General features: G+C 42.9%; 1 protein-coding gene across 1 annotated transcript; it reads right to left on the bottom strand.

Annotated features, from left to right (window-relative positions):
- Nucleotides 1-87: 87 nt before the first annotated feature.
- LOC148896089 (pituitary adenylate cyclase-activating polypeptide type I receptor-like) lies at nucleotides 88-19,399 on the bottom strand. The gene is made up of 13 exons (XM_089000215.1): nucleotides 19,195-19,399; nucleotides 15,930-16,041; nucleotides 14,623-14,727; nucleotides 12,310-12,410; nucleotides 9,524-9,621; nucleotides 7,529-7,661; nucleotides 6,649-6,802; nucleotides 6,505-6,565; nucleotides 6,323-6,392; nucleotides 4,947-5,041; nucleotides 4,486-4,615; nucleotides 4,355-4,396; nucleotides 88-3,801 (listed from the first exon to the last, which is right to left on the bottom strand). The coding sequence occupies exons 1-13, from the start codon at nucleotides 19,273-19,275 to the stop codon at nucleotides 3,601-3,603; spliced, it is 1,383 nt and encodes a 460-aa protein (XP_088856341.1). The 5' UTR covers nucleotides 19,276-19,399; the 3' UTR covers nucleotides 88-3,600.
- Between the last annotated feature and the right edge of the window lie 1,615 nt (nucleotides 19,400-21,014).

Here is a 21,014-nt window from a genome sequence, read left to right on the forward strand (position 1 = left end):
TAATAGCCAGCGAATAGCTTGTAGCTAGTGAATAAATAGCGAATAGATATTAGTTAGCTATTACCTGTCCAGCTGGCTAGGTAGCTATCTATTAGCGACTGTATCTATTAGATAGCGAGCTTTCTGTCCACTTTCCGGGTTGGGTGAACCCTTCCTTTCGGTCTCCATGCTGGCTGCCAATCAAAAAAAAGAGCCCACGCCCTCATGATCTTTCCCTGTGTGACGTGTACATAGACGGACAAACGACGAGGCGCTCTAAAGTAACGATGCCAGCAGACTGTCTGGTGTTCCTGGTGTTAGCATACTGTAGCTTTCTGGCTAACTGCAAAAAAAAAGGTTTCTTCAGCCATCATCTGGACTTCTTTGAACGTGTCGGATGTTTCGTTACTCATCCGAAGAGCTTCATCGGCGAACTAAAGTTGTGCTGGTAATTCTGGTCCTAAAGCTTACGAACTTTTCACCTTACGAACATTAAATTCGCGAGAATATAATCTTGGCATGCAAACTAGTTTTTGGCAAACGAACCAAAACACACAGCGCCACGGTGGATGGCGGACTAGTTTTCCCACACTCTCTCTGAGTGCAGGCGTAGTTTGCTATCGAGTGGGGTACTTTTGCAATTATGGGACCGAAAAAGACCTTACCACAGGCTAAGTCAAAGAAGACATGAAAGAAAATGACGACTGAGCAGAAGAAGAAGATCATCGAATAACACCAACGAGGTGTGCGTTTGTGTGACTTAGCATCCCAGTACCAGTACGCTAAGTCGACCATTGCTACGCGTGGCTAAGGGTGTTTCTTTGTTGTCTAAGCAACGGTCTCAGTCAATAGAAGAGGTTGTAAAACTCTTGTTGATTTGGATGAACGAAAAGCATCTAGCAGGAGACATTGTGAGTGAGGGTATTATCGCCCAGAAAGCAAGGCAACTTCACTCGGATATCATCAAGAGGCAACTACTACATTAAGGACCATCACAAAGGTCAATACAACAAATTTATTACACAGTACAATTTATTTCTGTCATTACAATCCAATAGCACATTTATTATACATAAAATAGTGTCTATTTTGTGCAGTTTTAAGGCTTATTTCATAGAAAAATGATGTTTTATGGGGACCTGGGAACGGATTATTCTCATTTTAATGTTTTTTTTATGGGAAATTAATGTTTGGAAGACAGTTTTCGCCGAACACACACTTTCTGGGAACCAATTATGTTCGTAAGCTGAGGTATCACTGTTTTTTGTGTAGTTTTAAGGGTTATTTTGTAGAAAATTATGTTTGATGGTGACCTGGGAACGGATCATTCTCATTTTAATAGTTTTCTATGGGAAATTAATGTTTGGAAAACACACTTTTCACCTTACACACACTTTCTGGGAACCAATTAACTTCGTAAGCCAAGGTATCACTGCATAAATAGGGCAGGAGTTACCAGCACAACTTTAGTTCGCTGACGAAGCTCTTCGGATGAGGAGAAACGTTGGAAACCTTTAAAGAAGTCCAGATGATGTTTGAAGAAACCTTTTCTTCGATGGACCACTCCTGTACCACTGACTGAGGTCCTACACAGACCAAACGGTGGACGACTGGAGGACGCGGAAATCACCATATTTGCTGTCGTGAGTGCTTTCTTTGGTGTGGCTGCGCACCGTCTGGTACCAAGATGTGCCGTTTCCATATTTTCCCGCCGAGGACCGATGCCCGCAAAGCAGGTCTTGGCCCAAGATGGCGGCCGGCGTTTGGTTTGGTGTTTCCCGTGTGGTGATTGGCCTTGTGGATTATTTGCTCGTGACTTTGTACATGATAGATTTCCAACTATCTATTAGGACATAGTTGGACTATAGAAGTCCAACTATTTTGGGATGTTGACAGACTCAAACCAGACTACATGTCAATTTGTTGTCATACAGGTCGCGTCGCTCCGGACGCGCCGAGTGATTGTCCAAACTCTTTGTCACCGATTGGGATACGTATTATAGAAGAAGAATAAAAAAAAAAAATAAAAAAAAGATTCTTAATTTGTCTGATTTTAGACATAGTCATCATATCGGAAAATGGCATGTTAGCATTGGCGGCGCAAAGTTAGCATTGTCGCTGCAAAGTTAACATTGGCGCGGGGGGCTGTGGGTGTAATAGCTATCTCTCTAGCTAGCTAGATAGCCAATAGATAGCTAATATGTTTCCTGACCCGTCCAGTTGCAAATGGCTGAAGAGTTGCTAGCGTGCCCACATTAAAAAGGCTAATGTCAATCACAAGAGCTGTCTGTTGCCATGGTAATCACTATATAAATTAGCGCAGCCACAAAAAGTCCAGACAACACTTCAGACTGCCAAAGAATTTTAAACTAATAAAACCCGTTTCGGGGTAATTCGACGTGAAGCAAAGCATCACTGTGTATCCAGATAGCTATATAGCTAGCTACCTATTAACTATCTATCTAGCTAGCCTATCTATGAGCTATCTAGCTTTCTGTTAGCTTTGAGTTATTCGGGGTTGAGTGAACGCTGGTGCGTGTGGCTGCCGCTGCTCACCCACAGAAAAACTGATCCTGCGACTGTAAAGTGACCTTGAGAGTTTTGAAAGGCGCCTAGAAAGGAAATGTATTATTATTATTATGAACTTTTAATTGATACGGTGGTTGAGTCAGAGCAAGCCAACGTTTTCATCAAGGGAAATTAGCGCACTCTAGCGGATAAAAGCAGGCATTACGGAGCTAAAAGGATTCTGGTTGCCTTCAGAACTGATTGGAGATTTGTCAAGCTGACTGTCATTAGCATTAGCTTGATTGAGAGAAATGGCTATCAATCGAGTTCAGAGGCTGCTACGCGGTGAACTCGGCGATATAGCAACTAGCGAAAGATTCAGGATTCCCCTTTTACTTCCTGATCTGAAAAGGCAGGCATGCACTTGGCCAATCCGGAGCCAAAGATGGCTGACCCAAAAGTGGGCTAAATAGCGCCATTACTTTTATCGGATCTCTTTTTGCCGGTTAGCTTGACTCTTTCTTTATAGTCTAATAATAAGCAGCGGCAGCCACATGCGCCAGCGTTCACTCGACCCAGAAGTAACTCAAATAGAAAGAAAGCTAGCTAGCTAACAGGTAAATAGCTAGCTAGCTATACAATTAGCAAAATAGCTAGATAGCTATATAGCTAATAAATAGCGAGCTACATAGCTAGCTAACCAGATAGCTAATAGATAGCAAATAGATAGTGAATAGTTAGCTAACTAGCTAGATAGCCATATAGCTGATAAATAGTGAGCTACATAGCTAGCCAGATAAATAATAGATAGCAAATGGATAGCAAATACATAGCCAACTAGGTAGCTAGCTAATAGATAGTCAAACGGTGCGATTCGCAAAAACGATTTTATTGGCCAAAGATGAGCATGGGGGTAGCGCGGGATCGCAAACTTTCATTGTGATGCCACTAGACAAACGGCGCTATTTTCCCAACGGGGTGTTAGCATTTTGTCTACAACTCGCAATGCTCGCAATACAATCAAACAAGCCGACGGACTTTCCTCACCGGATCGGGATCGAATTCGGTGCGAAACGGGAGCGGCGGGAAGCGGAAGCGCCAGCCTGCCGTTCCTCAAACGGCGGAGATGTTGCAAGGCGGGGCCTTGGACGGACTTGGCCCGCAGTCGGCGTCCTCTTTGGGGCTGCTTTTGTCCAGGACGGAAATCTGCGTTGCCGTGCTGCTCTCGGTAAACAAGGTTCGGCGTCGTTTACTGTAGCGCAGGTAATTCTGAGTCTGCCATTTCCAAAACCTCTTCTTCAGTTCCGCCTGGACCTGGACCCACACACGCAGAAGCAAACGGAAACCAAACAAACCACTTGACTGAAATTCGGATCGACCTCTGGCAGAGTACGGTCAAAGAATAGCCTCAACTGGGGCTGGGAAATCAGTCTAGGGCAGTGGTTCTTAACCTGGGTTTGGTCGAACCCTAGGGGTTCGGTGAGTCCTTCTCAGGGTTTCGGTGGATCCTCCGCCACAGAGGTCCACCCCTCAGTCTAGTCTGCAGTTATTAGGAACAGTCATTGGGAGACGCGTTTGGTGAATGAGCATATGAAACTGGTGGGGTTCGGTGCCTCCAACAAGATTAAGAACCACTGGTCTAGGGACATTTATGTCAACCTCCACAGAAGCAGTCTTGGCACAAAATGGTCTTCAAAGGTCCCGGAATCATTTTATGGGGTCATTCAGGGGGGTTTGGCTCACTCCGTCTGTGGTTGCCAGTTGCTGATCTGAAGCTGCTCGTACAGAAACCGCGCAGACAAAACCACCCGGACGGAAAACAAAGGTAGGATCTGGATTAGGGTCTTACTTGTTTTCAGTGTCTTACCTCGCCATTTAAGAAACAGTAGAGGAGGGCCACGGCGAATCCCTGCAAGAAAACAAGGACACCCCACCCCCCGCTCCCTGGTTCAGATGCAACTCGGCGAGAGTCAAAAATAGCCTGGCGACGGATCGTACCTGGAAGGACCCCAAGCCCAGCTCGATGAACAGCCGAGCCTCGGCGCCAGTGTTCTCCGGTAGGAAGGCAAAGACCATGTAGTGCATCCCAAAAAGTGGAATCAGCAGCAGGGTGGATTTGGCCAGTCTCCTGAGTCCGCAACCACAAACCACAAACCACACATCACAGACCACAAACAACACACCACAGACCACCAACCAAAAACCACAAACCACAGACCACCAGCGACAAACCACAAATCACCAACCACAAACCACCAACCACACATCACAGACCACAAACCACAAACCACAGACAACACACCACAGACCACAGCCACCAACCACAGACCACCACCACAAACCAAAACAACAGACCACCAACCACAAAACCCAGACCACCAACCACAAACCACAAACCACAGAGGCGCACACGTGACTCGGAGGTTTGACCAGAGCTTCACGCCCGGATTGAGTCTCACTTGAAGTGACCGCCGTCGTTGCCGGCTGTGACGGCGGGAGATCGCAGTTTCTGCACCAGAATGCGGATCACGTTCAGGAAGATCACAAAGTTGACCTGCAGGAAAAAAAATGGCGACAGATTTACGAAAAAAGGGACCGAGCGGCCACTGGAAATTGGATGCAAAACAGAGCGATTGTGGCGGATACTGTCATGAATCCAAGATGGTGGACCCCCAAAATGCAGACAAGAGGAGTGTGTAGGCGAGGAATTGTATTTTAAACAAAGAAAGCCATTAAATCCAGAACTCAGACATGACAAAAGCAAAACAAATCCAAAGTAACAAACAAAAACTATCGCTGACGCTAAAAACTAGCAGTCACCCTAACAAGAGCAAATAACCCACACAAGCCACCTGTACACTTGATCAACCCAGCTAAACAGAACACAATTGATGAGGAACTAGGTAAAATGATCGCAGAGAAAGCACGGCAACTTCACTCGGTTATCGTCAAGAGGCACTCTGGAAATTCGTCGTCCGTTGATGATTTCAAGGCTAGCCACGGATGCTTCGAGAACTTTAAGTGTCGTACAGGGATTCATAGTGTCCTTCGTCACCGTGAGGCAGCCAGTTCTGACGATAAAGCTGCCAAAGCTTACAAGGAATCGTTCCTCAAGATGGTGGAAGAAGAAGGCTACGTCCCTCATCAAGTGTTTAATGGTGATGAAACCGGCCACTCCATTCCATTAAGCCATCAACAACCATCACAAAGGTCAATAAAACCACTTTATTATACAGTACAGTTGATTTCTTTTATTACAACACAGTAGCACATTTATTATACATAAAATAAGGTCTATTTTGTGTAGTTTGAAGGCTTATTTAGTAGAAAATTAAGTTTTATGGGGACCTGGGAACGGATTATTCTCATTTTTAATGGTTTCCTATGGTAAAATAATGTTTGGAAGACACACTTATCACCTTACACACACTTTCTGGGAACCGATTATGTTCATAAGCTGAGGTATCACTGTATTTTGTGGAGCTTTAAAGCTTATTTAGTAGAAAATGATGTTTTATGGGGACATGGGAACAGATTATTCTCATTGTAATGGTTTCCTATGGGAAAGTAATGTTTGGAAGACACATTTTTCGCCTTAAACACACTTTCTGGGGACCAATTAAGTTTGTAAGCTGAGGTATCACTGTATTTGATGACGATACAACCTTGACTGCGACTGCGACTCATCTAAAAAATGTGGTGCGATTGACCACAAGTCCGCTAGAGGCTAGCGTTAGCCAAGAAATCAATTCCCCGTACCCGACAGTGCCACCTTTTGGTCACAAAGAGAAACATGACAGATATGAGCAAGCGACGCTGGCTCGGCGTAACTCACCAGCAATGACAGGGTTATTGGCGCTTTTATGATCCACCAGATAAAGGCCACGTCTGTGTCATCCCAGCAGCTGAGGCGCGCCACATGCGGAAATCAGAGTCAAGGAGACGTCCGGTTATTGCCGGATTCTTCGGTCTTGACGGGGATGAGACAAAATTGACACTCGGTAGGCGTGGCCTCACCCTCTGTTGTCATAGAAGTGGCGAGTCAAGATCCAGGTTGTTATAATTGCTACCGGCACACCTTGGGGGGGGGGGGGGGCAATCGAGAGTTAGCGTGCAGGATTGGTCGCCAATTGCCAAAAAAGCCAAATGAATGGTACTCACCCCAGCCAATGAAAACGTAGCATCCAAAGTATTTCTTGTGGAAGACAAACGTGAGGGCCAGCAAGGTCTGCAGGTACAAGCCCTCCACCAAGAGCCAGAAGTAGTTAGCTAAAATGCTAAACTGGAAGAAGGCCACCGCCCATTTGCAGGACGTCTGCAAACAATGGGCAAGGGGGTCAGTCATCGGGGAAAAGGACGCCACCGTCATCGTCGCTCTCTAGCCTCAAGGTTAAGCTCAAGTTTTTCTTTGGGTGAGCAGCGGCAGCCACACGAGCCAGCGTTCACTCAACCTGGAAGTCACTCAAATAGACAGAAAGCGAGCTAGCTAGCTGATAGATAACTAATAGATGGCTAGCTAGATTGATATATAGGTATTCATCAAATAGATAGTCAGCTAGATAGCTAGCTAGCCATCCATTAATAATAATAATAATACATTTCATTTGTAAGCGCCTTTCAAAACTCTCAAGGTCACTTTACAGTCACAGGATAGGTTTTTCTGTATTATTATTACAATACATTGTATTTATAAGCACCTTTGAAAACTCAAGGACACAGCTTATTGTTAGCTAGAAAGCTAGCTAAAAGATAACTAGCTAGAGAGCAAATAGATAACTCTCATCCCTTACTACTGGTGTCTACCAGCGAGTACGGGGGTTGCCGCCACGACAGGCACCAACCACCTTACGGCCACCAGGCGCTCATCAATGAGCCCGATCTTCATCATCCCATCTTGTAAAAAGTCAAGCAGAGTCATTCATAGCAACAGCAAGTCCATTTGTTTTGACTGCTGATCCATTTTTCTCTCAACGACAAGATCTTTATTTACTTTATTTTGGTGACGCCAAACGGCTGAATGGCGGCGGTGGGTGAGACTCACCGTTGACATGAAGCAGTGGTCCACATCTTGATTGGCGAAAAGAATTTGGTCTTTAAGGAAGACGGCGCCGGCTCTCAGAACGAAAGACAAGAAGAGGTTGACGTGGATGTAGTTCCTGGTGCAGTGGAACTTCCTTCGCCAAAACAAATCCACACGCGCCGACTTTTAAAGAGAGCAACTGGGCAAAATAATAAATAATAATACATTTCATTTACAGATCTTCCCCAACTTATGCATATGTTCCGAACGGTCGTTTGTAAGTTGAATTCGTTCATAAGTTGCTTCAGCGCTATATTTTGTAAGGAATGTATTTTTCAGACTTATACAAGTATGTTAAAGGTTTGTACAAGTATAACCCGGAACAACTCAAATGGATAGAAAACTAGCTAGCTGATAGATGGCTAAAAGATAGCTAGCTAGGTAGCTAGCCAGCCAGACAGCTAATAGGTAGCCAGCTAGATAACTAATAGAGAGCAAATATATAGCAATACGTTTGTAAGTTGAATTCGGTCATAAGTTGCTTCAGTGCTAGATTTTGTATGGAATGTATTTTAAGGCTTATATAAGTATTGTAATGTCATGAGAGGCTAGCTCTCAGCGGGACAGGACACGTAGCGCAATGGCCGACAGGTTTGAATACAAACAAAGGTTTTAATAAAGGCTTTCAGGGGGGAATTCACAAGTAACAAAGGCAAGAATAGCGTCTCTTCCAATATTTAAATCATAACAAAGTCTCTTCCGAGGTGAAACTGAAGACAGAGTTCTTTTCCATGTGGTTCGAGGCCTCACCCCTCTTGACGGCCTCCTCATGTAGCCTAGCCACCTTTAGCAAGGTCCGAATCCAGCGTCCCGCCGTATGGTCCCAACTGGCAATGAGTTCCACGCGGCAATCAGTTTCTCCACAGAGCACAGCAACAGCGCTTGCCCACACTCAGAGGCTCTCCGCCTTAAAAGCCTTGCCTGCCAATCAAGCCGTGATCAGCCGCAGGTGTGGTGTTTGAATTGCTGCCTTCCACCACATGGGGCCAAAACTCTCTCTGGGTGAAGCCATCTTAGGCGAATGTATTTGCCATCCAGGACACAGCCTCTCGTGACATCACAGTATGTTTAAAGGACAAGCGACATCTCCGGACAAGTTGTGTCCATAATTTGTAAAATGGCTTCAAATGACTTCTACTCAGCGTATTACTGAGCGGTTGAATATTCGTTTTTGAGTCGGTGACGAGTCCGTACGTGACGTCACTAAAGGACCCCCCCCTGACCGACAAAAAGACACATTGTAGCAGTCCTTCATCACGTCAATGTATTTTGCTGTACTGTTTGTCTGAAAACCTTGATGTTGCACCCAAAGGCCGCCAGAAGAGGGCGTCCAAGCTCCATGGAAGGAATTTATGAGCCTGTGGAAACGGACTGATTCATTCCTCACGGGAGCTGGTCGCCATTTTTGGGTGCGACATTCCCCCCACCGGTTTGCCTCAAAATGACACGGAAAAAAATCCTTAATCGATTGCAAACTTGTATGTATGATTTAGTCTTCAGAACTATTTGAATCATATTCATAACTGGATGTGTAACAAGAAAGCGTTTTTCTGATGTCAGTTAAGAAACAAAAAAGTGACGTCGGTTGTCCTTTAAGGCTTGTAGAAGTAACTTGTATTGGTGTCTACTGAAAAATTAACATTTAATCAAATATATATATATGCTATAAAGATATGTACACGTCCAACTGGAGAGAATACTACATATGTTAGAGAGAGATAAGAGGAAAAACTCAAATGGATATTAAGCTAGCTAGCTAGCCAATAGATAGATAAAAGATAGCTACTTAGAATGCTAGCTAGCCAGACAGCTAATAGGTAGCCAGCTGGATAGATAGTTAGCCAGCTAGATAGCTAATAGATAGCAAATAGATAGCAAATGTTTAGCTAGCTAGAAGTCTACTCGCGCACGGTACGCTCACACAGTATGACTCCGGCGCGGGAATTCCACACTTACCGGAAGACGGCAAAGACCAAAATGGCGGAGATCAGCGAGATGAGCGAGGTGGCGTAGCCGGCCGTGTACACTTGCTTCAAGTTGGACAAGTACGTCGTCTGGAGTCCAAGACACAAACGGCAAACCGGGATCAAATTCCCTACGGCTACCTATTAGCTATCTACTAGCTGGCGAGCTAGCTTTCTATTTGTGTATTTAATAGTGACATTCAGTGTATTAGCTAACAAACTAACTATCTCGTTATCTAGCTATTAGCTACAGAGCTATCAAGGTGGCTAGCTATCTTGCTAGGTATCTGTTGGCAATCTATTAGCTATCTACTAGCCAGCTAGTTAGCTTTCTATTTGTGTCTATAATAGTGACATTCAGTGCATTAGCTAACTAACTATCTCGCTAGCTATCTATTAGCTATAGAGCTATCTAGGTGGATAGCTATCTAGCTAGCTATCTGTTGGCTATTTATTAGCTATCTACTAGCTTGCAAGCTAGCTTTCTATCTGTGTATTTAATAGTGGCATGCATGTATTAGCTAACTAACTACCTAGCTATGTAGCTAGCTATCTGTTGGCTATTACCTATCTACTAGCTGACTAGCTAGCTTTGTATCTGTGTATTTAATAGTGACATTCAGTGTATTAACTAACTAACTAAATATCTAGCTAGCTATTAGCTATAGCGCGATCTAGGTGGCTAGCTATCTGTTGACAATCTTTTAGATATCTACTAGCTGGATAGCTATCTTTCTATCTGCGCATTTAATTGTGACATTCAGTGTATTAGCTAACTAACTATCTCGCTAGCTAGCTATTAGCTATAGAGCTATCTAGGTGGATAGCTATCTAGCTAGCTATCTGTTGGCTATTTATTAGCTATCTACTAGCTTGCAAGCTGGCTTTCTATCTGTGTATTTAATAGTGGCATGCATGTATTAGCTAACTAACTACCTAGCTATCTAGCTAGCTATCTGTTGGCTATTACCTATCTACTAGCTGACTAGCTAGCTTTGTATCTGTGAATTTAATAGTGGCATTCAGTGTATTAGCTAACTAACTAAATATCTAGCTAGCTATTAGCTATAGCGCGATCTAGGTGGCTAGCTATCTGTTGACAATCTATTAGATATCTACTAGCTGGATAGCTATCTTTCTATCTGTGCATTTAATTGTGACATTCAGTGTATTAGCTAACTATCTCGCTAGCTAACTATTAGCTATAGAGCTATCTAGGTGGATAGCTATCTAGCTAGCTATCTGTTGGCTATTTATTAGCTATCTACTAGCTTGCGAGCTAGCTTTCTATCTGTGTATTTAATAGTGGCATGTATGTATTAGCTAACTAACTACCTAGCTATCTAGCTCGTTATCTGTTGGCTATTACCTATCTACTAGCTGGCTAGCTAGCTTTGTATCTGTGTATTTAATAGTGACATTCAGTGTATTAGCTAACTAACTAAATATCTAGCTAGCTATTAGCTATAGCGCGATCTTGGTGGCTAGCTATCTGTTGACAATCTATTAGATATCTACTAGCTGGATAGCTATCTTTCTATCTGTGCATTTAATTGTGACATTCAGTGTATTAGCTAACTAACTATCTCGCTAGCTAGCTATTAGCTATAGAGCTATCTAGGTGGATAGCTATCTAGCTAGCTATCTGTTGGCTATTTATTAGCTATCTACTAGCTTGGGAGCTAGCTTTCTATCTGTGTATTTAATAGTGGCATGCATGTATTAGCTAACTAACTACCTAGCTATCTAGCTAGCTATCTGTTGGCTATTACCTATCTACTAGCTGGCTAGCTAGCTTTGTATCTGTGTATTTAATAGTGACATTCAGTGTATTAGCTAACTAACTAAGTATCTAGCTAGCTAGCTAACAGATATAGAGCTATCTAGGTGGCTAGATTTCTTGCTAGATATCTGTTGGCTATCTATTAGCTATCTAGTAGCTGACTAGCTAGCTTTCTATCTGTCTATTTAGTAGTGACATTCAGTGTATTAGCTAACTAACTATCTAGCTAGCTCTTAGCTATAGAGCTACTGTATCTAGGTGTTATTATTATTATTATTATTATTATTATTATTAGATGGCTCAAAATGGAAGGAATTTGCCCCCCCTGCGTTAGCGAACAGATGTCCCGCACCCGCCGTCAAGCCAAAGCTGCATCAAAAGCCGGCACGGGGCGGCCATCTGCTTTGGCCGCGTGGGGTGAGAGTGGAGAAGACAAAAATGTCGTTGGAGGTTCGCTCGTGAAAATTTCGACTTTGGATGTGGCTGAGGTTGCTTGCAAAGTGCGGGAAAAACTAGCTATCTGTTGGCTATCTATTAGCTATCTATTCACTATGTCACTATTATATCTATTTCTCCACTGCGAGACTAATAAAGGCAAATCCAATCCAATCCAATCTACTAGCTGGATAGCTAACTTTCTATCTGTGTATTTAACAGTTACATTCAGTGTATTAGCTAACTAACTATCTAGCTAGCTTGCTAGCTATTAGTTATAGAGCTAGCTAGGTGTCTAGCTATCTGTTGGCTATCTATTAGCTATCTACTAGCTGGCTAGCTAACTTTCTATCTGTGTATTTAACAGTGACATTAAGTGTATTAGCTAACTAACTATCTAGCTAGCTAGTTAGCTATTAACTATAGAGCTATATGATTCCAAGAAGGATTGGTCATGTAACCGTCCCCTTTACACACCCCCCCCCCCCCCCAAAAAAAAAAAAAAAAAACAATAACATGAACCAGTCTTATTTTGAAAGAGTAGTTCCGGCGGGCTCCACCTCGGATTCGGCGGGGCCGACGTCCGCAAACCGGCATGCGTCTGCGTAGTTCGGGTACAGCTCAGACCAGCCCTCCTCAGTGCAGTTGCGATAGATGGAACCTGCCGCAGCCAAAAAAAAATGTCACTGCAGCAGAAGGAAAAAAAAATAACTCACCTATCTATTAGCTAGCTACCTAGCTGGATAGCTATTTGCTATCTATTTGTTATCTATAAGATATCTGGCTATATGGCTATTTATTAGCTATGTGGCTATCTAGCTAGTTAGCTAATTGTCTAGCTGGCGAACTATTAGCTATCTGTTAGCTAGCTAGCTTTCTATCTATTTGAGTTACTTCCAGGTTGAGTGAACGCTGGCGCATGTGGCTGACGCTGCTCACCCACAGAAAAACCAATCCTGTGACTGTAAAGTGACCTTGAGAGTTTTGAAAGGCACTTAGAAATTACATGTATTATTATTATTATTATTATTATTATTATTATTATCCCTGCCAGAAGAAGCCGGGGTCAAGGGTCAAGTTGCAACCAGCAATTGAATTCAACAAGCAGAAATCGGCAAAAGTGGGCCTTGTGTTAAATTGCCACATTTATAATAATAATAATAATAATAATAATAATAATAATAATAATAATAATAATAATAATAATAATAATAATTGATTTCTCAGCACTCACTTTACAGTCACCGGATAAGTTTTTCTGTGTGTGAGCAGCGGAAGTCACACGCGCCAGCGTTCACTCAACCCGGAAGTAACTCAAATAGATAGAAAGCTAGCTAGCTAGCTAATACATACAGTAATAATAATAATACATTTCATTTATAAGCACCTTTCAAAACTTTCAAAGTCACTTTACAGTCACATATCTAATAGTGCGGGTGGTCGTAAGTCGAGCCGGTCGTAAGTTGGATGTTACCTGCAGAGAGCCAGTTGTGTACTTTATAAAAAAAATCTATTTAGTGTTCTATTTGTGCCGCGGTTAGCTGAAAACAACGCAACCAATTTGGAACGATTGGAATCGGAATAAGCAAAAACAAGGTTGCGAAAGGTGCGCTAGCTAGCGAGGCTGGCGTAAATCCACCCACGAGGTTCCGTTCGGGTAAAAGCGGTCCGGCGCCCAAAGGCCGAGACTCCGCCGAGACCTTGCCGAACGGGCCGGGCCAATTGCCGCCTCCCACCTACCGCAAACTCTTTGATTTTCCAATTCCTTCTCCTGCGCGCGCTCGCTCTCGCCTTCGCTATCCGAGAGCGCTCGGCTTTTGCGCGGAGGCGGAAATCCATCGGGGGAGGGTTAGCTGCTCACGCGCAGTTAGGTCACCGGCGGTCAGCTGCCGGAGTTTGGCTGTTGTCAACTCAGCCCGGAGCGCAGACAGAGTGTGTAAGGCGAAAGGTGTGTATCCCAAACATTAGTTTCCCATAGGAAACCATTAAACTGAGACGAATCCGTTTCCAGTTCCCCATAAAACATCATTTTCTACTAAATAAGCCGTAAAACTACACAAAATAGACCTTATTTTATGTATAATAAATGTGCTCTTGTATTGTAATGAAATAAATACACTGTACTCTATAATAAAGTCATTTTATTTCACTTTGTGATGGTTGTTGATGGAATGGAGTGGCCGGTTTCATCACCATTAAACGCTTGATGAGGGACGTAGCCTTCTTCTTCCACCATCTTGAGGAATGACTCCTTGTAAGCTTTGGCAGCTTTAGCGTCAGAACTGGCTTCCTCACCATGACGAAGGACACTATGAATCCCTGTACGACCATCCATGGCTAGCTTTGAAATCATCAATGGATGATGAACTTCCAGGTTGCCTCTTGACGATATCTGAGTGAAGTTGCCGTGCTTTCTCTGCTATACTTTTACCTAGTTCCTCATCAATCGTGTTCTGTTTAGCTGGGTTGATAGCTTTTTGCATCAAGTGTACAGATGGGTTATTTCTGGAGCCTGATTGATGGGATATTTTAACCTTGCAGTCTACACTCTGCCTTTGAACTATCAATAAAGTTGAAACGAGTCCAAATTTCACCGTTTCCTATCCATTTTCTCACTCTCTCTCCCCTCACTGCTGCATTCTTGACCAATCACGTGGCTTTAACCGAAGACAGAGGGCGGGGAAGAGAGGACAAAAACAAGTCGGCTGCCATTTTGTTGTTTGGAGAACAGGCTCGTTTGCAAACTCATTGTGGCGCTACGTGTGCATCCCGAAAAATAGTTCGTATGCCAAGGTAAAATTTTCATAAATTTAACGTTCGTCAACCGAAAAGTTTGTAAGCCAAGGGGTTCGTAAACCGAGGTATCACTGTACCTTGATTCTCAAAGAGCTGCGAGATGTTTGCACAGGCCACGGCCACCACTCGTCCCACTTCCACCGCATTCCAGCAGCGAATGTCGTCCCAAACCGTCGGGCAGCCTACGCCGACAAAATAATAATAATAATAATCCTTTCAAAACTCTCACTTTCCAGTCACAGCATCAGTTTTTCTGTGGGTGAGCAGCGGCAGTCACACGCGCCAGCGTTCACTCAACCCCGAGGTAAATCAAATAGATATAAAGCTAGCTAGCAAATAGATAGCTAATAGATAGATAGCAAGATAGCTTAAAACTGCTGTTTCAAGCAAAGCTAGCTAGCTAGCCAATAGATTGCTAATGGATAGATAGCCAGCTAGCTAAATAGCTTACAACTGGTGCTTCAAGCTAATAGCTAGCTGCTTAGCTAATAGCCTGCTACCTAGCTAATAGCTAGCTAACAGCTAGCTATCTAGTTAGCTATTAGCTAGCTTTGCTTGAAGCACCAGTTTTAAGCGATTTAGCTAGCTGAGTCTGCCGATCATTTGAGTTTGATTTTTCGTTCTACGGTCGCTAGCTTTAGCCTGGAATTGAGCGTCTGATGGCGGCCCAAAAAAAGGAGCGGGACGTTTACGGGCTGAGCGTCGGCGCTGCCATTTGAGCCGCGGGCGACGATCCGTGGCGGGCTCGGTTGCGGTTGCCATTTGACTTTGGGGTCTGGACGGAAAGGTCGTACGAGTCGAGATGTCGGACGCTAACGGCGCCCCGACGAAAGTCCATCGTGCTCTCATTTGCGGGGCGCCGCCCCAACGCCGCTTCCTTCGTTAGCCGCTAATTCTGGATGGGGACATTGTGATGACTTGCGCAAATGGAAGGCACGCTCTTCTGGCCTTGCCCGGTTCAATAAAAGTATCTTCTTCATTGCCGGCGGCGGCCATTTTGTTGCAAACGCTTCCGATGGAGGACCGTCAGCCATTTTCAAACATCCGGCCTGGAAAATCTCAGCCGCCATCTTGTGTTGTTTTTGTGGCGCTTCAATAAAAGTGTCTTGTTCATTGCCGCCGGCGCGATATTGTTCCTCGTATTACGAGAGAAAAAGGCACCGCCGGGAGAGACGGCGCAATATCGCGCCTTTAATAAACAATGTCGCGATAAGGAGCTAAAGAGCGGCAACAGGAGCGACGGGAGGGACGGGAGGGAGGGAACGCCGCCGCACTGCGCTTTGTCAGATGCGAAAAACAAAGACGGGCGTTCGAAAAAGCAGACCTCGCCGCCGACCACCCAAACCCACTTAAAGGCCAGGAAGTGTCCACGGCGGCGGCGTACCTGTAGCGGCGGCGGGGCTCTGCGTTTCCTCCCGTACGATCAAGCGGCGGCATTCTTCCTGAGCGTTCAGATGCTGGAGCACCAGGGCGCAGTCGGGGTGCATGGCCGCCGTCTGCGGGGGGCGCCACAAGTCTGCCATGAGCGCTAATTCAGCTAGCTTTGGCAGCTATTAGCCGTGTTAGCGCTTTGTTCCAGCTTAAGCCTTTCTTAAAGTGCTATATCAACCAATCTGGAGGGATTGCATTGGATTTTTCTTGTTTGCGTGCCGATAAAGCACTGGCCATGTTCCAGCTTAAGCCTTTCTTAGCGCTATATCAACCGATAATAATAATAATAATAATACGACCATTTTGACTTACGACCGTTTGTTCAGAACGGAACTCGGTCGTAAGTTGGATGTTACCTCTAAATGAAACGTATAATAATAATAATAATAATAATAATAATAATAATAATAATAATAATAATAATAATAATAATAATAATCCATTTCATTTCTAAGCGCCTTTCAAAATTCTCAAGGTCACTTGAGGAATGTTTTTTTCTGCGGGTGAGCTAATAATTAATAATTAATACCTGGCTGGTTATCTAGCTAGGTATATGTTGGCTAACGATTGCTTCGTTAGCAAGCTTTCTATCTATTTGAGTTACTTCTGGGTTGAGTGAACGCTGGCGCGTATGGCTGCCACTGCTCAACCGCAGAACAACTTATCCTGTGACTGTAAAGTGACCTTGAGAGACTTGAAAGGCGCTTAGAAATCAAATGTATTATTATTATTATTATTATTATTATTATTATTATTATTATTATTATCATTTGCGAGGTATTTGCTATCTATTAGATCTAACTGGCTAGCTAGCTATCTGGCTGGCTATCTATCTATCTATCTAGCTAGCTCTCTGCTTGCTATCTAGCTGGCTATCTAGCTAGGTATCTGTTGGCTAACAATTGCTTCGCTAGCAAGCTTTCTATTTATTTGAGTTACTTGCGGGTTGAGTGAATGCTGGTGCGTCTGGCTGCCACTGCTCAACCGCAGAACAACTTATCATGTGACTGTAAAGTGACCTTGAAAGACTTGAAAGGCGCTTAGAAATCAAATATATTATTATTATATCAAACCCTATCTATGTATTGCATTTTGTACATCTGCCCCCATTTCAAGCTCAGATAACTCCAGCCCCATATAACTTAGGAATTAACTCAGTTTTAATGCCGTCGATTTGAAACGTTTGTAAGCATTGCACAGCCTGTTGAGATGCTTTTTTATATACACAAAAAGTGCAATGGAATAAAGTTTGATGGGGTGATTTCGGCCAATTACCACGACCGATATTGGCAAATTGGAGGTACGCTACAGTTCGCTCTATTCGCCGCCATTGTTTCTGTCCAGTAAAGCGAGCGCACTCTGTACTCGTAGTCGTATATCATTGCATTTTTGTCAAGTATGTGATGGTTTTTGGTGGGATTTTACAAGCTATGCAGTTTATGAGGACGTATTACACGTTTCCCTCCATGCTGGTTCTGAAAATTTCTGAATAATAATAATAATAATAATAATAATAATAATAATAATAATAATAATAATAATAATAATAATAATCTATTTCATTTATAAGCGCCTTTCAAAACTCTCAAGGTCACTTTCCAGTCACAGGATAAGTTTTTCTGTGGGTTCACTCAACCCAGAATAACTGAAATAGATAGAAAGTTAGCTAGCCAGCTAATATATAGCTAATAGATAGCATAATAGCCGGCTATCCAATAGTTAGCTAGATAGCTAGCTAACAGATAGGCAGCTAGAAAGCCATCTAGCAAGCCAGACAGCAAGTAGATAGCAAATAGATAGCTAGCTAGGTAGCCAGCAGGTTAGATAGCTCGATAGCTAGTTAGTTAGCTGAATACGACAACGAGAAAATGGGGGAAAACAATGGATTGAAGTTGACGCTCTTTTTTCTAACACTACAGTTTATAAAGGTGAGTAAGTTGTATTTTTATAACGCATAGAAGTGGTAGAATATATCTTTCGCTCCATAACTGCCAAGTTTCAAGCAAAAAGAAGCATTAGCAGCTCTATTTCTAGAGCGGGCCATTTTCTTTCCTCGTATTCCGTGACGGCCATTTTGGATTTCTGACGAAAATCTGCCTGCATTCGATCGATCATTGATATTTGCTCATTTATATTTTGAAACTTTTCTTGTGTTTTCTGTTCTTGTTTGGAATTTCAAAAGCTTTCCAATGGTACCATACATCTGCCAAAAAATACAAAAGTTATGATTGTTTATAATAATAATAATAATAATAATAATAATAATAAATGTCATTTCTAAGTGCCTTTCAAAACTCTCAAGGTCATTTTACAGTCACAGGATAAGTTTATTCCTGTGGGTGAGCAGCGGCAGCCACACGCGCCAGCGTTCACTCAACCCGGAAGTAACTCTAATAGATCGCAAGCTATCCAGCGAATAGATAGCTATCAGCTAGCGACTAGCAATTAACTAGAGAATAGATAGCCAATAGCTAGCGAATAGTTAGCGAATACCTAGTGAATAGATAGCTCATACCCAAATATAATGCTTTCAATCTGTTTTGTATACTCTGGCAATCTTGTTGGATTGAGAGCATAAGAAAAAAAATGTTTAGTTATCGATTTTTAAAAAAATCATACAGACATGCCTCATTTTTTCCTGGTATTTTTCTTTCAATAGAGAGCTAATAGCGAGATAGCCAGATATCTAGCAAGCCAGATAGGTAGCTGATCGCTAACAGACAGAGCAAATAAGGAGCAAATAGTTTAAACTGTAATAAAGAAGTCGGTCACAGATTTTCATCGTTTTAACTGTCATTACAGGCAGAAAATCCCCTCTTATTTTGAAAATTACAAATTCCATTATTTCCTTATTATTTGTCACAGAACAATAATGTATACATCATTTAAAAGCTATTTAAATCAGAATCAGAAAACCTTTCGTCATCCCACAATGGGGAAACGTGCACTTTAATATGGTATTAGAAAATGCGTGATGAATTATTATTGAAAATGATTGTCACATGACTACAAATCGGCAAAGAAGACAACTCGATTGATTGATTGATTGACTAAGCAGCTCGGCTATTCGCTTCCTTTTCTCAATGTTTTTTTTTTCTTGAAGCGACGCGTTTCCAAGCTCCAAGAACTCGAAGAAAAGTCGTCGTAGTCGTAGTGTTCGAAGTACGTACTTTTTGTTCGTAACTCGGTCGCCGTGGAAAGTAAAGGCGCATACTCACCGTTTGAAACAGCATCGGCAGAAGGCGCAGGTGAAGTAAAGTGGTCGCCCGTTGCCACCAGAAGCCCCCCGAGATGAACATGGCGCCAGCGAGGGAGCTCGAAGCAACTTGCGACGTTCACAATTGGAAAGCGGCAACAACGACCGACTTGCGTGACTGACAGCGAGGTAAAGGAGGATGCGCGAGCTCGCGCGCCCGCCTGAGCGCTCGCTCGTGAGGGGCGCAGGTGGAGGGGGGTCGGGGTGAGGGGAGAACACCGAGTCACTGTTCGCACCCCCCCCCCCCCCCCCCAACCAACCCCGAGTCATTGTCGCCCCAGGGATGTGCAGTAGTGATGGGAACTTCGGGTCTTTTCAGAGAGCAGGTTCTTTTGGCTAGGCTCACCCAAAAGATCCGGCTCTTTTGGCTCCCAATTGGCTCCTCAGTTTTTTTTTTTTTTTTTGCTTAAATTAATTAATTACCAAAAATCATGTCAATATATGTGAGAAACCAATTACTCATGTACAAAAATAAACTATACCAACATTTTTATTTATATGGCTTGATTTCTATGTGCACAGTTAGCAGATGCTAACTTTGACTTTCCCTGTGGTGACTCTGGCCTGATGACTCATTTGCTTTTCATATTAATAATGCTATCATACCAACCAGTAAAAATATCATAATTGAATAATAATAATAACAGTATAATGTGATCACATTTGTCCACCGTACCTGTCTACTAGTGATGGGAATTCCACCTCGTTTCTTTTTGCTCGGCTCACTAAAATGATCCGGCTCCCAAATGGCTCGTCAGTTTGTTTCTTTTTTTGTTGCTTAAATTAACTACCGAAAAAAATCATGTAAAATTATGTGAAAAACGATTTGCTCACGTACAAAATACACTATATCAAATATTTTTATTTATATGGGAATTCCGGCTCTTTTCTAGGAGCTGATTCTTTTGGCTCGGCTCACCAAAAAGTTCAGGCTCTTTGGCTTCCGTTATTTTGGTTGTTGCTTAAATTAATCAATTACCAAAAATCATGTTAAATTATGTAAAAAAGAAATTACCCGTGTACAAAATACACTATTTCAAATATTTTTATTTATATGGGAATCCCGGCTCCTTTCTGGGAGCTGAATCTTTTGGCTCGGCTCACTAAAAAGATCCGGCTTTTTTGGCTCCCAAATGGCCCCTCAGTTTGTTTGTTTTTTTTTCTCTTTTGCTTCAATTAACTACCAAAAATCATGTCAAATTATGTGAAAAACGAATTACTCATGTACAAAAATACACTATATCACATATTTTGATTTGTTTCATGTGCTACTCAGTGTGCTTCTGTTTCTTTCACCAATCCGCCTTCTCCTTACTGCTGCGTGTGTCTGTAATTCTCCCATCTCGTCTCTACGGCGGATCTTGACCAATCACGTGCGGCTGTAACTGAAGACTGGGGGCGGGAAATAGAGGGGGAAAAAGTCCTTGTAACAAACAAGGACCTGGAAATGGGTATTTTGTTTGTCTCACAGGAGAGAAATGGACGTTTCACAGAAGCAAAAACAATAATACAGTGATATCTCAGTTTACGAACTTGGTGTGTAAGGCGAAAAGTTCGTCTTCCAAACATTTATTTCCCATAGGAAACCATTAAAAATGAGAATAATCCGTTCCCAGGTCCCCATAAAACCTCATTCTCTACTAAATAAGCCTTAAAACTACACAAAATATAGTGACATCTCAGCATACCAACTTAATTGGTTCCCAGAAAGTGTATGTAAGGCGAAAAGTGTGTCTTCCAAACATTAATTTCCCATAGGAAACCATTAAAAATGAGAATAAT

Source organism: Hippocampus bargibanti, linkage group LG07 (genome assembly GCF_051943395.1).
Source record: "Hippocampus bargibanti isolate YZ-2025 linkage group LG07, ASM5194339v1, whole genome shotgun sequence".
Classification (NCBI taxonomy): domain Eukaryota; kingdom Metazoa; phylum Chordata; class Actinopteri; order Syngnathiformes; family Syngnathidae; genus Hippocampus; species Hippocampus bargibanti.

What these genes read in the sequence shown, in the direction of transcription:
- LOC148896089 (XM_089000215.1), bottom strand. Translation starts at nt 19,275, where the DNA reads ATGTTCATCTCGGGGGGCTTCTGGTGGCAACGGGCGACCACTTTACTT. An exon ending in GCAGCTCTTTGAGAATCAAG is followed by an intron (nt 12,411 to 14,622) that starts GTACAGTGATAC and finishes TGGCTGCGGCAG; the next exon opens with GTTCCATCTATCGCAACTGC. An exon ending in CTACGTTTTCATTGGCTGGG is followed by an intron (nt 6,566 to 6,648) that starts GTGAGTACCATT and finishes CCCCCCCCCAAG; the next exon opens with GTGTGCCGGTAGCAATTATA.